An 18,752-nucleotide genomic window follows, 5' to 3' on the forward strand; every position below is an offset into this window, starting at 1 on the left:
ATTTTATCATATAATGAGGGATTTGTAAATAGGATTTACATTTCCAATGATTAATTACTTAGTTTTTTGGTAGCTCGTAAATCCCTTATTTGGTTTACCGCAGAAAAGTATTTTATTTGTGATAGTATCTCTAATAATTAGGTTTTCTGAATGATAGATGCCAAATGAATTGGAATATAATCAAGTCCCATCATTTCAACCAAACAAACTATGTAGTCAAAACACTGAAGCAGTAACACCCATTATTTGTTCAATAGTGATGATAAGTTAATCGACAAGCACAACTATGTTAGCTTACATCTTTCTTTTATCAGCTTTTTTAAAAATATTAAATAAAAATGTTTCGTAAAATTTTATTTTTATAGGGAGTTAGAATAGGAATTCTTGTAATCAGTCGTCTACTTGAAGAGCAGAACACTTTGCTACGTTCAAATCAAACACACCAAATTATATATTTTAATATCAAGTATTATTGTTTGACTTCAAATATAGAACAATATTAATTGATTACAAACTCATTCCTTGTTTTAAGTTCCAGGCATTTTCCAGCCATGTGACTGCTTTGTATGATCTATTTTAACTATACCAATCAAATAGTTTGATCCAACTGTTACTGGTTGATCAGGTTGTTGTCCTCCGACTGTTATACGGAGAGTGCCTTGACCAGGAACCATGGATTTATTTTGATTAGACCATACACTTAACTGGTCCGGAGATATTTGAAAATGAAGATCCTTTTTTTCGCCGACATCTAGTCTAATACGTTTAAAGCCAGCCAACTGAATATTAGGTACAGTGCATTCCCACTGATCTTCATTAGTAATATCAGTTTGCCCACATTTTACCCATTGGATATACAGCTGGAAGATCACACAAAGAACAACATATAAATTTATAACATTTTGAAATAATTTACCTTTAATCTTACTCCAAAAATAAAGAATATGAAAAAAGAGCTGTTTAGATTTATAATGAGCATGGTTTCAAAACCGACAATTCAAACAAATTCTATTGTTGATTTACAGATTGCCATATCTTCACTCTTTAATCATATGAGTATTTCATTGATGTGGAAAGGCAAACAACTTAAAACAAGTAATCCGTCTGACAAACTTGGAAGTTGTAATGATAGAGTGAAGTTAATCAAATTTATGTTGATTAAAATAATTGTCATAAGATGACTGATATGCTGGATAGTTGGTTAATAAACCATATTGTCATCACTTATCAATTTGTCTCTAATTTGTAACTGTAATTGAGAAAACATAACCACATGTAATTCATTACTTCGGTTAGTAATCTTTCCGTTCGGGTTTGGGAATCTTACAAATGATTAAAATATCCAAATGTTGAAGATTAGTTGGAGTAGTCAAAATAGACAGTTTTTTTTAATAAATGAAACATTTTAAGTATTATGTGAATGAAGTTGGTACTTAACATTTTGTGTCCATAGTTAAAACATTTAATCAATTGCATGAATATTTTTTCTTTGGATCTTTTTTGATTAAAATGTTCTTGTTGACTACTAACGAAACTACTTTTCAACTGAACAAAAAAGACTTGTTATAATATTCTGATCAACATTATTGTGAATAAAGAAATCAGTTTGTAAACATAGGAAACGAGATATGAGATGTATTCATTTGAATGCGGCCTTTAACTATTCAGTGAACAAATCTACCAGAAGAATATCAGATTTTCAAATGATTATGTACTTTCCGAACTATTTTTGACAACTCTTAAACTGAGTTTGTTGGGAAGATATTATTGTGAGACGTGATTTTAATTTAATGCTCGGATGGCAGCTTTACTGATTTTGAAAATATCTACTGTCGGGACAGCTATGGTTCCCTTTCCAACATCGTTGATCTCATTTCAATTTTTCAATGGTATTTGTAGTAACTAACCCAACCATTCAATATTGCTTGCAAGTAAATAAACCACTTCTTTTAATTACGATAATATTATTTGTACTGATAGCATTCTTTTTACTGGTTTTAAAGGCAATGAAGCAAACAGGTAACAAGAATAAATTGAATCAATATATATGGTGAGAACTATAAACGGTTAACCGATGACGTCCACTGAACTCGCGGATTTTTATTCTTGTTCAAGCATTGAAAGTTTTAGTCAGATAGATTTTATCGTCCTACTAGATTGGAGAATCCTGGTAGGCGGCTTATACACTATGAAGGGTAGCAGGTGTAGTTAATTAATTAATTAATACTGTGTTTAATTAGTTTTTTTTCAGTTAATTAGTTATTCAAGACTACGTTTAGCGATAAATGTTAAAATTGAACATGTTATCTCCACAATTCACTGTAGAACGTTAGATACTGATTTCAAACAGAGGAGTATAGGGATAATTAAATAAAAAATCTTATGCTTTTAGATTATTTAGGTTTATTTAGCGAAACTGCTAAGTAAAACAGCTATGTAATGGTGTTTGCACTAAAGATATGAAGACAAAATCTCAGTTTATTTTCGTGAACCACTAAAATCCATTTAACATATCTCCTATTTTGGAGAGGAATGTTTTAGCATTGTGAAAAATATCTGACTAAATACGAACACATTTGTGAGTCTCAGCTATATGATTATCAGAACTGAATGCCTGTTGAAAAACAGTGGGAACCCTAGACTTCAAAAAGTACATTTTGTTCCGTTTCTGTAGATCATCAGCAGTCTGTATTTCATACCTTCTATACAAAAGAAGTAGCAAAACAAAATTATGAAACCAGACAATCGTTTTCAAACTAAGAAACATGAACTTGGATTAATGTTTTGATTCAAATCCACTTCAAACTGTTAGGTTGCGACTTACTTGTACTACTTCCTCACATGCAATAGCTCCTACGTTAGCTACCGTTGCATAAACAGTTATTGGTTGGTTTGGTTTAACTGGAGACAGTGGTAACTCCAGTTTTAAATATTTAATACCACTAAGTGAAGGAGATAGCATGTTATATGATAATCCATAACCAAATGGATACAGAATTGGTATTTTACACCCCTTTTGTTGCTTGGTACAGGATTTTGGCAAGTAACGATAGGTCTGATTTGTCATTTTATATACAGTTATGTGGGCTAACTCGTCAATTGATGAGTACCATGTAAATGGTAATCTAGCCGCTGGTATCCACCAGTAACCTTCATCTATATCCGTACCCCACATACCGATTTCGGATAATTCAGGATCTAATCGTAGTAACGGTGCGTACGGTCCAAATTGTTTACCAGGATTTCCAATCAGTACACGAACTATTACTTCACCGAGTATATCATTCATATAACCACACCAAAATATGGATTTAACCTTGAGAAAGTGAAAAGATGTTCAATTTGTCGTAAAATTAAAACTAATTTAAGTTGAAATAATTTCATCGTCCATTTGTGTAAAAACTTGACATGTATCAAGTTTCTATGTTCAACATTTACTATGTTGTGATATAACCACAAAAATAAATTCTAATATTGCATAATAAAGGCTATCTAATAGCATATGAAGCAGCCTGATGAATCTATATTTTAAACTTAATAATATCAGACTCAGGATCATTTAAATTATCAAGATAAAAACAATGTAATTACATTGGTTACTTGTTTACATCTAGTAGTCATATCATTTAGTGATTGAAATAATTTTTCTATCAACTACTTCATGAATCTAGAACGAACTATAGATATAATAGGCTTCTGGTTAAAACTATTTGAGAATAAACATCTTTCCGTTACTCATCAAACAGTACATGATAACTTGACGCATCAGTTCCCCCCAAAAAAAGAAAACACTGAAATCAAAGATATTCCAGTGCAATTCGAATGTATGATTCTGTCAATCGTGATTTGTTCTTGTCAAAGGAAGAGTTTATAAATGAGTTATATTAATACAAAGTTAGAAGTAATGATATCGATGTATTAGTATTTAACTTCACTTAATAACTGGATTCACGATGTTTCAGTCTATCAGACTTAATTTATCAGTATTCAGTGTATACAGAAACTATTTAGGCTTCAGTGGAGTTGAAAAAGGAGTGTAAAAGTTATCTACATAATAACGATTTCTTGTTAAAAATTGATACCATCTGAAAAACTACTGAAAACAGTGAAGCAAAAAGTAAGTGTCTTATTTTTTATTGTCTTTTTTCTAGCAATGTTCACCATTAGACATAATCATGTCTTGCGGTAAATACAACAAATTATTTATAAAGTTGGAAGTTGACCAGAATGATTTTAAATTGAGTCAGTATCAAATGTTAAGCTACCACCATATAAATGTAAGCAGTTAACAACTGGTGAACTTCAAAGTTTACAATACCACATTATTATTACTGAAATAACATCAAGCCAATTGTTTGTTGAAAATAACCTCTATTTAGTATACTAAGTTTAATTGTTTGATTCGAAAGTATTCAGTAACATTCATATGACGAAATGGTCAACCCAATCTCTTTTTTTAATGTGTCATGATTATTACTCCATTTCAAATATTAAATCTTCAAAAATACTGATTGGTTGATAGGTGCAAAGTAACATACATTTTCATCTTTCACTGCTGGTTCAATATCAATTGGTCCAGAAGAAAAGACTAATAAAACTACTGGAACAGGCTTGCGCCTAATTATCCCACGACCGGCTGCCATATCTAATGTACTTAATAAAAATTCATTCTGATGTCCAGGCAGACTCAGATTATGCCTATCATGTGATTCATCTTCAACATTTCGTCCCGTACCAATGGTTATGATAACAAGGTCAATATCTGGTTGGGAAAGTATTTCTTGAATAGCTAAATCGTCAAACATTGTACACTTCCCACCATCAATGCAAATATCTGAGGCAGTAACATTTCCACTTATTTTTTCAAGAGCTACAAAATGTAAAGTGGAAAAAGTCAGTTTTATCGTAGCATACATATTTATCACAAACCGAATATGTGAAACAAAACAACAGCAAAAATAATTTGAATGCTAATACAGTAATCAACAATTACTTTGTAAATATAGGAATGCCAGAATAAACAGGTCGTTTATAAATAATTTACTACAATCTCGGCTTTTATCATCAAAGTTTTCATAACAGCAATCAAATATTATAAAAATGATTATTTCTAGTAATATTCAACATGTGCCAGTATAAGTATATATGTGAAATACTTTATTCTAGTTTACAGGCATCATCAGACCAGATGAGATACAACTTTGATGTACTTCGTGACAATATATACAGTTCAATGATTTAAATTTTCGTTTCAATACCAAATACTTGTAATCAAGTGAAGAGAAAGCAATTGCTTATAACTTAGTCGCATTGAAATACTATAAAGACTGGTGTTTGATGGGCTTGAACATAATTTTGACAGTAACCTAAATAGTGCTTCATCTAGTTGAAAGTGAGTCTTAGAACCTCATAAATAATCTATGGAAATTAAGCATTGTGCTCTACAGTCTCGTAAGGTATCCTTTTGAATAAAAAATATATAAGTAATCTGTCAATTTAATCCGAGGCCATCTGCGACGTAGAGAACTCTTCCTAACTTTATGTTTTTGTCACTTCTGTCAGATACTGTACCGTTCCTCCGCCAAAGTGACCCTAATAGACTTTTTTGCAAGTAAACTGATGGTAAAACTCATACTACTCGCTTGACAGTTTCCACTTTATGAAGTATTCTGCGGCGTAATATATAAGACGCGATTGTCATGTAGGTATCTGTTAGCTTACCTTTATCCAAGGGAACTGTATCATTCGGATCAATGTGTTTAGTATAACTCCCAACCAATTCACTAATATTTGTTGAGAATGGTCCAAGTAAGGCAACATGTTTTAACGGCCGTTCATTTGCATCAGGTTTCGTTTCAATTGGAAGGAATTCTTCATAGTTTTTCAAAAGTACCATTGACTTGGCTGCAGTAACCAACGATAAATATTTATGCCTTTCGCTCTTAACAACCTAGGAAAATCGTAAGCGTCACGTTTACACTTTTCACAGCATCAAACAGAGCTTCGGTAAAACCGACGATAATACCTGATATATTTTTAAAACTACCTCTATTAATAATAATAATGACAACAATAATGATAGATTACTAAAATCGGTATTCATTCCAAATCATAATAACAGAACTAAAAGCATCCTACAGTTTGGTGATTAAGATATCATATAACAGATCATTTGCTTGACTATTTATTTGTTCAAACATAAATATTGGTATAAACAGTCACCGAAATAAATGTGAGCTACGTAATAAAAATGAGATTGTGAGGAGGTAGAGAAAGCAAAGTGAGTATAATAAAAAATGAGTAAGCGAGAGCATAAAAAAATAACAATCGAAGAACCAATTCAGTTAAGAAAAATACGACCAGAAAGGATTATTTCCCTTAAAGAAGTTCATTTCACCTATATGAAGTATGTAAAAGAAATTAAAGTAGGACAGCAACTACCTTCAATTCTGAATTACGTCTGATATCACCTTAGGCCAGTGTTCCAATATCTCTAGGACCCCAGCCAGGGAGTCATGACGGGCCAGAAGAAGTAAATTCTGTACAGCTTCCTTTCATAAATTATAAACTTACAATCTCTTCGCTTTTTCCAACCGGTCCCAGGGTCAGTAGATAATGCATGACGTGGAATCCTCTAGACAGCATTCGTAAGACATGTTCAAGCCAATGAAGTCGATGTTTCAAGATGGTGACATCAATTGGATTATCGTCGCTGTGCTAAAACACAAGTTGCCGAACCTCCGCATTATTAGCATGGTGTTGCCACTGAACTTCAACAATCCCTCACAGCCAACAATGACCAAACACAGAGTCGTCTTACATCTTCAACTCGGAGAGGCCATGTTACACAAGCATGAAACAAGAATTCCCTCACCGACGCATCATAGGTCCGACCTTTTACAACCAAACTAACATCATGAAAACATCGCAACGGTCCAGATTGGCATAAGCCACTCTAGCTTTCACTATACGTGAATCGATCTCATTATTCACGTCACCACTAGCACTTACACAGCTACTCAGATACACGAACTTCTCGACTACTTCTATCCGCTCAATACCCAAGGTGAGTGTCGGATCAGGGTCCTACCGGTCTTGTAAAAGCAATTTTCACTTGGATAGTGCAAAGCATATACCATACCTACGGACACTAATTGCCAACTGATTAAGTGAGGACTAGATGGCTTGGGCATCATTGCACAATAGGACTGAAGGTCAAGAAGTTTTTTCCAGACAATAGACACATACCTCCATTAGGGACATCTATCAGAGCTGTTTCCAGAACATCATCGATGGCAAAGTTGAAGTGGATTGGTGAGGCTGGGCAACCCTGTCGAACCCCATTGTATTGACGAAACAATAAAGAGAGGCAGTTGTATCCTCTTATTCCGCATTAGGTATTTGTATATAAAGCCTTCCAGATGTTAATAAACTTCTCAGCCACACCCTTCTTCAACAGGCAATCCCAGAGAACTGTCCTGCCCCACGAATCGAAGGCGACCCTGATGTCGATAAACACAACGATTGTTGACCTGTGGTAAGTATGACGGTGTTCTAACAATTGGCGGAGGGTGAAGATATGATCAATATGTCCTTGACCACAACGAAAACCAGCCTGCTTCTCGCGAACCAATCTTCCACGGGTTCTGAACAATATACGAAGCATGACGGGAGCCAATAGTTTAGACGCAATCGGAAGTGGACTTATCCCCCGATAGTTGTTGCAAAGACGACATGAACCCTTTTGAAAGATAGGGACAATTATCGACTCATTCCATGATGTCGGAATACTCTCTAATTGTCAGATCTTTGTAAACAACGCAGTCAGTTCCTTAGCCAGAAAGTCACCACCAACGTCGTTTGTGTTCAAACTCGCGGTTATCCGGAGTAGATAGACGTGTCTTAAAGAGTTGGGCTAGCATTATGACAATGTCGAGCGTGCTGTCTTGAGGCTATTTAACTGGTGGTAGAGCTCATCCTTGATTGCATCCAAGCTGCAATCAGTGAGGGTGTAGTCAGAGATAACGAAAAGACATCGTTTCTCATAACAATTTCTCCTCACTTTGATGAAGCTTTCTAATCTTACAGCGTAAAAATCGGCTGCTAATCTGGATCTCATCGAATAATGCCGTTTTTGTTCTGCCACTTAATGTGGCAACAACCCCAGCGAAACCTGGCAAAAATGCCGCAGCATCTCCAGATAAATGCACGTAAAACGTGCTTTTAGAAGTGAAAAATGGAGTGAATTTGAAGTACTTCACTAGAGTCTTGAATATGGGTCTCGCATAGACAACAGACATTGATGTTAAGACCTTCCAAAGAAATACCCAGACCCATCTGTTCTCCGATCTGCATTAATGTGCGAACGTTGCAGGAGGCTACTTTAAAAACCATACAATTTCAGAAAGACTACTTCAGAATTCGTATTCGGTGGCAACATTCAATTCATCATCTGGTCTGGACGTCCATCATTTGCTTTTCATCCTCTCAGTTTCGTAAACAACATCCCCACTGCAAGAAAACAGTGAGTAGGACTTCCTTAGGAGTGGCTGTATATGCAGGGTCATATGAAAGTATTTCAAGGAGTGGGGACTCTTCTCACCCTCTCTGTACCATGGCATTTGTTAAACTTCAACCCATTATATATTTCCATATGCTATGGAGTGAGCAGAAGCTTATGGATTATCAGTGTATTTACAAGTGACTGGGACTGCAATTATAACTTTTTATAATTGTATATACCTATTAGACTTAACTTGATGAAATTTGGAGATTTTACAGCCTGCAATTAACATTTAAACCTTTATGTCACTTGTTCATTGTTTGGTCATTCAAACTTCACTATCCGTGTAGTTAGCTTACCTGTAATACGATATAGCACAGCCGAATTTTCAGAATTAGCTATATTATATTCTTGATGGAAACTAGCCTAATTTTATCTAAAATATTGTAGTTTTTACTCATGTACTATGGAATTTTCTCATCATTCTTCTTGATCCAACATGAACACCAGCTTTTTCCTGATATTTTTGTTCAACTTTGTTTAATGACAGAAAAGACAGTGCCTATTTGAGCAGTAAGTGATATGCTTTTAAAGCAATTAGTCCCTTTGATAAATTTTGATAGTGTAATGAGAAGACGAAGATTATCAGAACTATGTGATATATTAGCGCAATACATTTCGAACAATTTGATCACACATATACTTGTTAAGAACATTTATATATAAAAATAAAAGGTCAACTAGACTGGAAATGGGGGCTAAGAATAGACAAGGATAGTAATAATAACAATAATAATAATAATAATGTGAAAACAATTTGAAACCTAATCACTCCGTATAATAAGCTAATATTACCAGGGTAGATTTAAGTTGAGAACAAACTATTTAGTAGATTGAGTAACAAAGAAATTAAAAATAATGCGTACAAGTTTCGTCACACGAAATTTCCCATGGTTTCTGACTAGTTATTCGAAGTGTAAATACATCATACATAGAGTTTATTTTATTCGCTCTTGGTCGTCATTAATTCAAGTATCTGATCACGAATTTTTTCTACATTTAACAAATGCAGAATAAGGATTATCATTATTTCCTGAAAATTTAACTGGTAAGTTTAAACATGTTATCCATTTAAGACATGATGTCGGATTAATGGAGGAGAAAAACGTAGTTGTCAAGACATTTTCCGTGATTGAATTCACGTACTATAACGCTTGTCATAATACCTTTATCAAAGGCAATAACATATGCTTGGTACCATGGTGGTGTCTTTCAGTCTAGGGATAACTTTTCATGTGAAAAGTTTGACTTTATAAAAGATCTATTAAGAAGATGAAAATAGTCAGTTTAGTAAGACTGATGACTTTTTCCTACTTATAAGAAAAAACGAATCAGCTTGTTCTCAGATTATCTTTTTTATCAATGTGACGTCCAGAAAACTAAAGACCTAAGCGTACGTTAGACATGATCATTTTTTTTCTGAGAAAAGGAGGGGGAGTCAAGAAGACTAAGCTAATACCCCTCTCCATGGAAAATCGTACTCAACCATTGTCAGTCGAAAAGGGAAGGTATTAGGAAGTAGCGAAACATATAAGTCAGCAATATAGTTATATCTTGTAGCGTCGGTTGATATGTTAGGCCCATATGCTTTATCGTAGCTTCTGGACAAGTCAATTTACCTATCCATCTTGAGTCACGCTTTGACCTTGTTGATTATTCACTTATCAAACCTGACTGTTTTTATATGAGGGTATGTGTGTGTACACTTTTTATCTTATTCATCACATGTCTGTAATTTATTTTTATCTGACTATGAATATTAATTAACGCTTGGTCAAAGCTAATTGCCTTACCCGCCATCTCCAATGCTTATCATTTTCGCTTCGCTCTCTTCTATTCGCTTCATCCCTCTGATTTCCTGACAGATCAATGAGTGTTCAACATATATGTATTCAAAATCCATTCTCGTACTCAACTTATTTAAATCTGTTATTCATCGACGCGGATTAAGTCAAGTACTACATACGAGGATAGACAGGATGTATATTTTGACAACAATCATTCATACGATCTAATTGGGAATCACATCATGGCCCTACAATCTGTTAGTCAAACCAGTTAATCCATTAATTTTTTTTAATTATTTAGCTGCATTAAGTTACTGATTAATGAATGTTAACGACTGACATTTCACTACATTTAAACCTGTCTATTAACCGGACGTTTAGAATGTTTCGTAATTCTGTATATTTTAATTATTTGTATATGTGTTTGGTACATAAATAAATCTTCTCCTAAAAGTCTTGCTTATTTTATGTCATCGATCTTTTTCAGTCTCGTTCTACTGAATAAGTAGGAAAAACAAGTTTATTGCACAATTATAAAGAATACCCATACCATCAATGGAATCAGCAAGATAATTACAGTAATCTTTTACGTTACTTAGTAATTTCACACTTCTCAAATATTACAGTACAAGTTCTTTGGAAAACTTCAATACTATTTCGTCTATCTTTTCAAGTATCTTCGTTATAAATACCATTGTATTCCTTCTTGCAAGAACTAAGGTATATTTTTGTCGTTTTTGACTGACTATGTCAATGAAATTTCTATGATGTATGAAAATTTCTATAATCTATCTTCATTAATATCAAAACTGATTCTGATTACTTAGAAAACAAAATCTTTATAAATTTATCGAAATGCTACAAAAACGTACTGTACTGGGCAATAAATGAGCATATGGATCCATTTCTGGCGAATTTAATTCACCTTCTAGTATTCTAGCAAGAAACAAAGGACGAACTAGATTTCGTAATTCATCTTCACTCACATTGCCAGATTTTGTAAGATTTAATAGTTCAGAATAAACGTTAACAGCATTAGGTAAAGCATTTTCTATATTTACACCGGCTTTAACTGCAGCTAAAGCCGCTTCCTGTAAAGACGAATAAACATGATGTTTCGATATCAAAAATTGCAAGGCACCTTCATCACTAATTACAAAACCTAGAAAATTAGGAAAAATACATGCATATATTGGATAAAATTAAACTGAAAGCCGTTACTGTAATCACTTCTCAATGGTTAAAAAGTACAGAATAGGACTGGTTATACAAACAACCTTGATTCTAATAGGATCGCCATGTGAGTTTTTTCAGATTCAGTCACTGTTTAAGAAAATGTGCCATGACTAAAACCATTTCCTAGATCATATGGATTATTGATTATCCAATTATCCATCTAACTTATCTTTTCTGTGACGAAGACAATACAATTTAATAGTTTAGAAACCTAATGTCTAACTCTAGGCAAGTTTGTCTGTAAGGTAAAACTAGTTTAGGTAAGCTGTCCTCTCTGCACCAAAACTAGACAAAGCTAATAAATTTTATGAGGACACATCTATGTAGCTTCATTTGAAATATACTAATACTCGAATCCATTAGCTTTTCCTACAATTGACGTTTGTCTAGCAATTCAAATATCGTAAATACATTGATGAATAAAACAAGGCATCTAAACTACACATATGAAAACAGATGAATGGTAAATCTAGATAAAACAGTAAACATTATATTTTGAAAAAAAATAATATGGTGATAGAATGAATGTAAATTAGCCTGTATGTCACAAACCTGGATATTTCCACTGCTTTCGAAGTACGGTATCTAATAGCCAGTGATTTACACAAGCTGGTGTACCATTCACTCCGCTATATGCACACATAACTCCAACAGCTCCAGCTTCCATACATGCACGAAAAGCCGGAAGATAGGTCATCCACAAATCGTGCTCCGGGACATCAGCTTCAAAAGATAACCTTGAAACAGGATCGTTTTCTGGTCCGGAATGTGCAGCATAGTGTTTACAGTTTGCACCAACCAATAAAACATGTTGTCTGATTGGATTTATTGTTAGTAAGTGTACCTGATGAAAATAAGCATAGGGATAAGTTAAGAGTAAACAAGTTTATGTTCATTTGTCTTCCAGACTGTTTGTTTAGTACTCTACAAGGGGATACGAAATCTGAACTCTGTATATTAAATATCACAATACTTAAAACTTGGTCAACCATCTTGTTTACGTGTGACAGAAGATAATAATATGATTTTAAGCTCGTGGTACCTGTTGTACTACCCAGGCTGTATGTATTTCATTTTAGTTATAGAGCTCGAACTAGACAATTATCATTTAGAAGTCTATAGATTTAAAAACAGTACAAACACATTTTACTATTTTTACCGGAGACCACAAGCGAACAGTCAACTTATGGTACTAGAAAATTTGTAAATTAAATACAACGAGCCTGCATACAGACAGTAACTGTTATGGTCAGCCCTGCTTATCTATAAAAGCCCGAACAATGGCAGTAACTGTTTCAAACAGCAAGATAAACATAGGAATTTACTTATCTGTTATTAACGTAACAGAGTATACTTACGAGAAGATAATCATTGAAAGGAAAACGTGTTCTGTTACAGTTAACAATAACCATTTATATCGTTTGTTTAAAAGTTGAAGTAAGGTAACTAGAGTTGATCATTTAAAATCTGATTGAGATAGATAACAAATAACAGGACTGATGATCACAGTTCGAAAGAAACTATTAATGTTTCTGAAAATTCTTATTTATAAAGAGAGAAATAATAAAGAAAATATTAATTCCAAATGTATATTAAAAGGATATTACTTATTTCATTTCATTAATCGCATAATGGTTTTAGCCATGCAATAAGAACGCATATCTACTGTTGAACAGTGTTAAGCGTATATTATGCTCCAAAACTAGCCTTCCATATTTTTAGCATGAACACCTTAAAGTCAAATGACAAATATCCTTACATCTAGGTTTCTTTAGGAATATTATCATACATTTAACTTATTTAATTGAACATTAAAAGAGCATAGGCAATCTATGAAATGTTAGCACTACAAAAACTTTTTCCAATGAGTGATACCAGAAAGGAAACTTAGTACTGAAAATTCCGACCAACTTTCTTGGATCACCCAATAATAACAAATTTTAAATGATGAAACACTATTTGCAAACAAATTAAAGGTACTTGTAGTTCGCTTTTTAATTTGATATTAGACTTAATAACTATATTATTTCATAGCTCTCAAGGCGAATTGAAAAAAGGCATGTGATTATGGTAGCAACAATCATTATTGATAAGATTTAAGTGAAATATACAGTTATCTAGAGATTAACCTTGATTGCACCATCGTTCGGTACATTCCAACCGCTAATCCCATGTACATATGCTCTAGCTAATTCAGCCGCTAAATATGGATCTTCCCCATAAGTCTCCTTATTTCTTCCCCAAAGAGGATGCCGAAGAAGATTGACAGTTGGTGCAAACACATTTATTCCTGTATTATCCTGAAAGAGAGGTAGGGAATGTTTAATCACAACCCCATAATTAAGAATTTAACATGTTTTGTATCTAGCAAATAAATATACACCATCAGTAGATGACAGATTATACGTAAGGTCAAGCGACTATTTATAAATAATGATTCCTGAAGTCCTTCAGAATATCACTTCTACCAAAGAGATATAACAAGCTTTTTCATAAAAATCACCTGTTTCCATTAGTCTTTAGAATACAGAGGGGTATATTCTATTCACTAAAAGAAAAGCAGTTTTATCAAAATTTCGAAGAAATAATAATGAGTCGTTTTGAGTTTTCTGTCTTGTATTTTCGAAATACATATCTTTCAGAACATTTAATATACGATGAATAATTAGCAGAGTAAGTGTGCACCCAAATAAACTCCTATTATGTAATGAATATACCTTACTCCATGACGAATTTCTTTCACATGGGTATTTTTGCTGTTCTACCATAACATCAGATCCCTGTAAGCGTATGCAAGCCACAATAAAAATGGCCAACTAGATAACCGTATAAAGAAGTCGTTGCATTTGATATGACAGATCACACCAGAAACCATTTAAAATCCAAAAGGTAGTATAGACTGTCTTTACATAACCAATCAAACAATCTTTTCACAAATTTCTGGGTATTACCTGACCACTTGTAGATAAAGTAATGAAGAGAACAGTTGCCCAAAAGTCGGTTGAATGAAACAACTTAGTAAAGCATCAGTGGTGGTAGCGAAGTGTTTCAAACAGTCATAGAAGGTCATGCTAAACAAACAGTAGATTATAGGTCACGTAAAGTGTTAAATCCGGATCAGCATTTCATACCGAAACACAAACGAACTAGCCACCTACTGACTCTTTGTTATCATTGAATTTAGACATACGTCTAAGTGATTTATACTCAGTCAGTGGTTTTCAGTTACTCTTAATTTACATATGTATGAAGTTGGGTATCACAAATTTTAGTGATGATCACTGATTACTTCTATTTTCTTTTCAAATGTTCTCTTTTTAATTAGTATGTTCACAATCAGCGGCTAATAGAGGCGAGGCCTGTTTATCTCCATTATTTAAGCCTAAGGTTTCAGATATTTTTAGTGACCTGGATTATTAATGAGGAAATAGTACAAGTTTATACATGAAAGAATTTTATAGGGTGTATTCCTCATTTCCGTTTTAATCAGTGGAATTTCGCACGTAGTCAAAGCAGATAGAAGTACAAAAAGAAGATCTAAATGTTTCTTTCATCATCAAACATACATACTTGTTTCATCATTTATTATATACTGTGAACTTTTTCCTGACATTAATTCAAAATCTATCACTTCATAGCAAATTAACGTTTTAATGAATGGCATATCAAATTTACTGTACTTCACAGCCTTCCAAGGAAGAGTAATTGACATATTCTGACCAATGATTTTCTAGCAGTTATCTGATGTTCAGGTTATTGATCATTAAATCACTTTTCGTTGAAGTTAGTTTTTAAGACTATTAGTGATAATAATTGGAAACTATACATGAATAGTTTATTATATTATGCTATATTCATGTAAACGGTTGGAGGTTCATGTTTCAATTTGTTGAGAAATCCAACATGGTAATCAGTTTTAACATGAACAAAACTCCTATCCAGGATTTCAATGTTAGGCACCATCAAATATAATTCACACAAGTACTTACTATTACAAGCATTTAATTAAGCATGAAATATAAGAATAATTGTTATTATATGAAGGTTTAGAAAACCCACACGGTAATTATTTTGTTGACTAAATTGATTCCATTTAGCTCTCATTTCTAAACCATTTGCGAAAGCAATTTTCCAGACATCCAGTATATCAAACGAGGCAGCTTGATTAATATGACTTACAAATGAAGTACAAAGACCTTGATTTGGATTTGTACGCCATTGATAGGGTTTGATCTTCAATCTAGGTATAGCAGGTGCAGGACCGTATGTTGGACCTGCGCCACCATTTGCCATTTGATCAACAATCTCCTCTATTGTTAAAGATGAGATTAAATCATCCAGTCGTTTTTTAATAGAAACCGATAGATTGCGAAATATTTGAGCATCAGTTTTATTGCGCTGTTGAATAAATATCAAAAGACTGCACAAAAACCTGTAAATAGATACACACATTGAAAGCAAAATTTAGCCAATATCATGATTTGACATTATTACTCATCTGCATTTATCATAGCGACTATCATTTATCTATCCCATTTATATCTCTGATACTTCTGCACTACACAAGCCAGATACTGATTAATATTTTCCGTAAACTTCCAGAACTCTTTTAGAATTGAATTCTTAGTATATATATATATATATATATATATATATATATATATATTCAGTTGATTAGTATTTACATTGTTCACTCACAATCCTGAAAGTCTTCGAAAAATTATAGTCCTTATATCAGTTGGGCCGTTTCGACTACTTTAGAGGACAAATCATAATACATATGTAGGACTATAAAAGATAAAAAGACTGAAGTCTTCTCTAAAATCGAGATGGCAAGTCATTTTAAAGGTAGAAACAGACATAAAACAAAAGAATGCAGACAATAAGCTTCAATAGAATCCCTTCAAGACCTCGGTAACAAACCTTTAAAAATATAAAAGTGAATCCATTTTCTTAAGGAATGAAAGTAACTGTGAATTACGGTCTTAGTTCGTTAGTGTAAAACTTCAAGTTTCACCAAACAATTCCACATTTTTCCATGAGACAAGCTATTTAAAATACATAATCATAAAATAAATTGATCAGAGAGGCAAAGCAATTGCCTTTTTAAAAAAATCAAATACAAGAAGTTACTTATTTCTAGTAGGGTTAAGCAGAGTTAACCAGGAGTCACGAATTATCTCGTACCACATATATCTCGATGTAAACTGCTGTCAAAAACACATCTTTCCGTGTTTGAGTACACACTACAGCGCGAAAAACTATCAGTAAAATATCTTCGCAAAGTCCCCATATCGCGAGCGAAAAATGAGATAAACCTGGTTCATGTTGCTCAACAAAAGTAAATGAAGATGGCCTGACTAACAGACAAAATATATCACAAGTTAACGTGCTTACGATTTGTTTGGCCACAAGAGCAGATAACAAAATATTGATTGAGACTTCAAACTATTTGCTTGCTTGGAGCATACTTCTCATACGGACAGATATGAGTAGTATGTATCGAAAAGTGAAAGTATGATTCTTAATGACAGGAGAATGAAAAAATAGAAGCAGTTCAATTGGAAACAGAAATGAAAGAACGACGTAGCTTGTAAGAGATAGTTCAAGGAGGATCTACATATTGTGTATTCAATTTATTGTTTTCATATTTTATAAATGTAGTGTGTAATCTCTCTTAATAGGACAATTCGGTTTACGTTCCCGTCGTTCTTTACACTAGTTCATCAAGTCTGTTTTATTGAGATTCATTGTATCTTCTTTAAATAACTAGATGTCATTTCGTCTAATCCTCGACTAGTCGGAATGGAAAATAAGTTGAAACCGAATAATATTTAACAGCATCTTTAGATTATAAGGTGGAATTTGTGAGTCATCGGTAATGAAAAGTTTGATACTTACTGGATTTACAGTTCTCATTTTAAAATATATGTATAGAAAGCTACAGTTTCGTTTAGCGGCAATAATTAGGGCTGTCAGTAAACCCTAGTGATCACAGTTCCGCACATGCGTGAAGCAGATCCTTTATTGCCACATAAATCTCTATTTTTCGAATTACTTTATTGTCAAAGGAAAATTATGGGACCTGCCATAGGCTTACACAACAGAGGCTTTTGTTTTCAAATTCATCTTCGAGCAGAAAATAACTTGATCCATTTTCCTATTTCAGTACCAGATGTATAAGTGCCACTCAGATATACTGCACAAACAACTCATTTGATGGTGGACAATAAATCAGAACAATGATGACAGTGTTCAAAGCCTATCTCATCAGTTACAGTGAAATGTTTTTTTAAGCTAGAAGAATCAACAAATACAATATCTTTATTATTCCAGGTAATTAATAGTAATACAAACTACCAATTATATACAAATAATCGACTTACATAAAGTGAAAAGATGTTTGTTGCATTTTAATAATTAGGAAATCACTAATTCTCCTTAGCTTTCAAGTTTCTATAGTTTATATATTTGTTTGAAATGAAAGGCCTTAATAGGATTCAACACAAGCTTAACTTCATTGGTTTGCTCTGTTTATATGTGTAGTTTTACCCTGATTGGCCATTAAAACAAATCTGCATTTCACACTTAAGTGATCAATACAAGCTTGGAACTTTACTCCTTTTTATTAATTATAGTGTTACTTGTCCAGCGAGCAAATAAAGACATACACAAACGATATCGTAGGCCATACTTAAAATTATTTCACAGGGGCATTTGTTGAACCAACTTACAAATTAATAAATCAAATAACTTGAAATACCGAGATTTTATGTTGATTCTAAAAGCGATCACAATGGATTTAACTTCATTTTCAACATAACTAAAATCCTACCCTCAACTAGATAACAGTATCACTTTTAATTTGTTATTGTTTCACTTATGACTAGATGTATTCTGTATTGAAACAGTTCATAGAGTTACAATTAGGTTAAAACTAAACAAAATTTATAACTTCGATGGTTAATTATTAGACAGTTTAGGCCAACTGAAGAGTTACATGAAACAGGAATGTTTGATTTCAATTACGTGTGCTCATTACTAGGGTTTTGTCGATTCATAGTGAATTAAATCATGAAAATATCTTGTTGTAAACAATTGTTAATTATCTGAAGGGGTTTTGTGGATATTATAGTAATTTTGATAGTTGAGATCATGAATCAATT

At 33.1% G+C, this 18,752-nt stretch overlaps 1 protein-coding gene across 1 annotated transcript; it reads right to left on the reverse strand.

Moving 5' to 3' along the window:
* Positions 1–334: 334 nt before the first annotated feature.
* Smp_043390 (hypothetical protein) lies at positions 335–18,278 on the reverse strand (the record flags this gene model as incomplete). Its single annotated transcript, XM_018788829.1, has 8 exons — positions 335–860; positions 2,825–3,316; positions 4,539–4,870; positions 5,722–5,950; positions 11,223–11,512; positions 12,139–12,430; positions 15,646–15,984; positions 18,231–18,278. 8 exons carry the CDS (start codon positions 18,276–18,278, stop codon positions 528–530), a joined length of 2,355 nt encoding a protein of 784 aa, XP_018654333.1. The 3' UTR covers positions 335–527.
* Positions 18,279–18,752: the final 474 nt, after the last annotated feature.

The sequence above is a fragment of the Schistosoma mansoni genome, chromosome W (assembly GCF_000237925.1).
Source record: "Schistosoma mansoni strain Puerto Rico chromosome W, complete genome".
Lineage (NCBI taxonomy): Eukaryota > Metazoa > Platyhelminthes > Trematoda > Strigeidida > Schistosomatidae > Schistosoma > Schistosoma mansoni.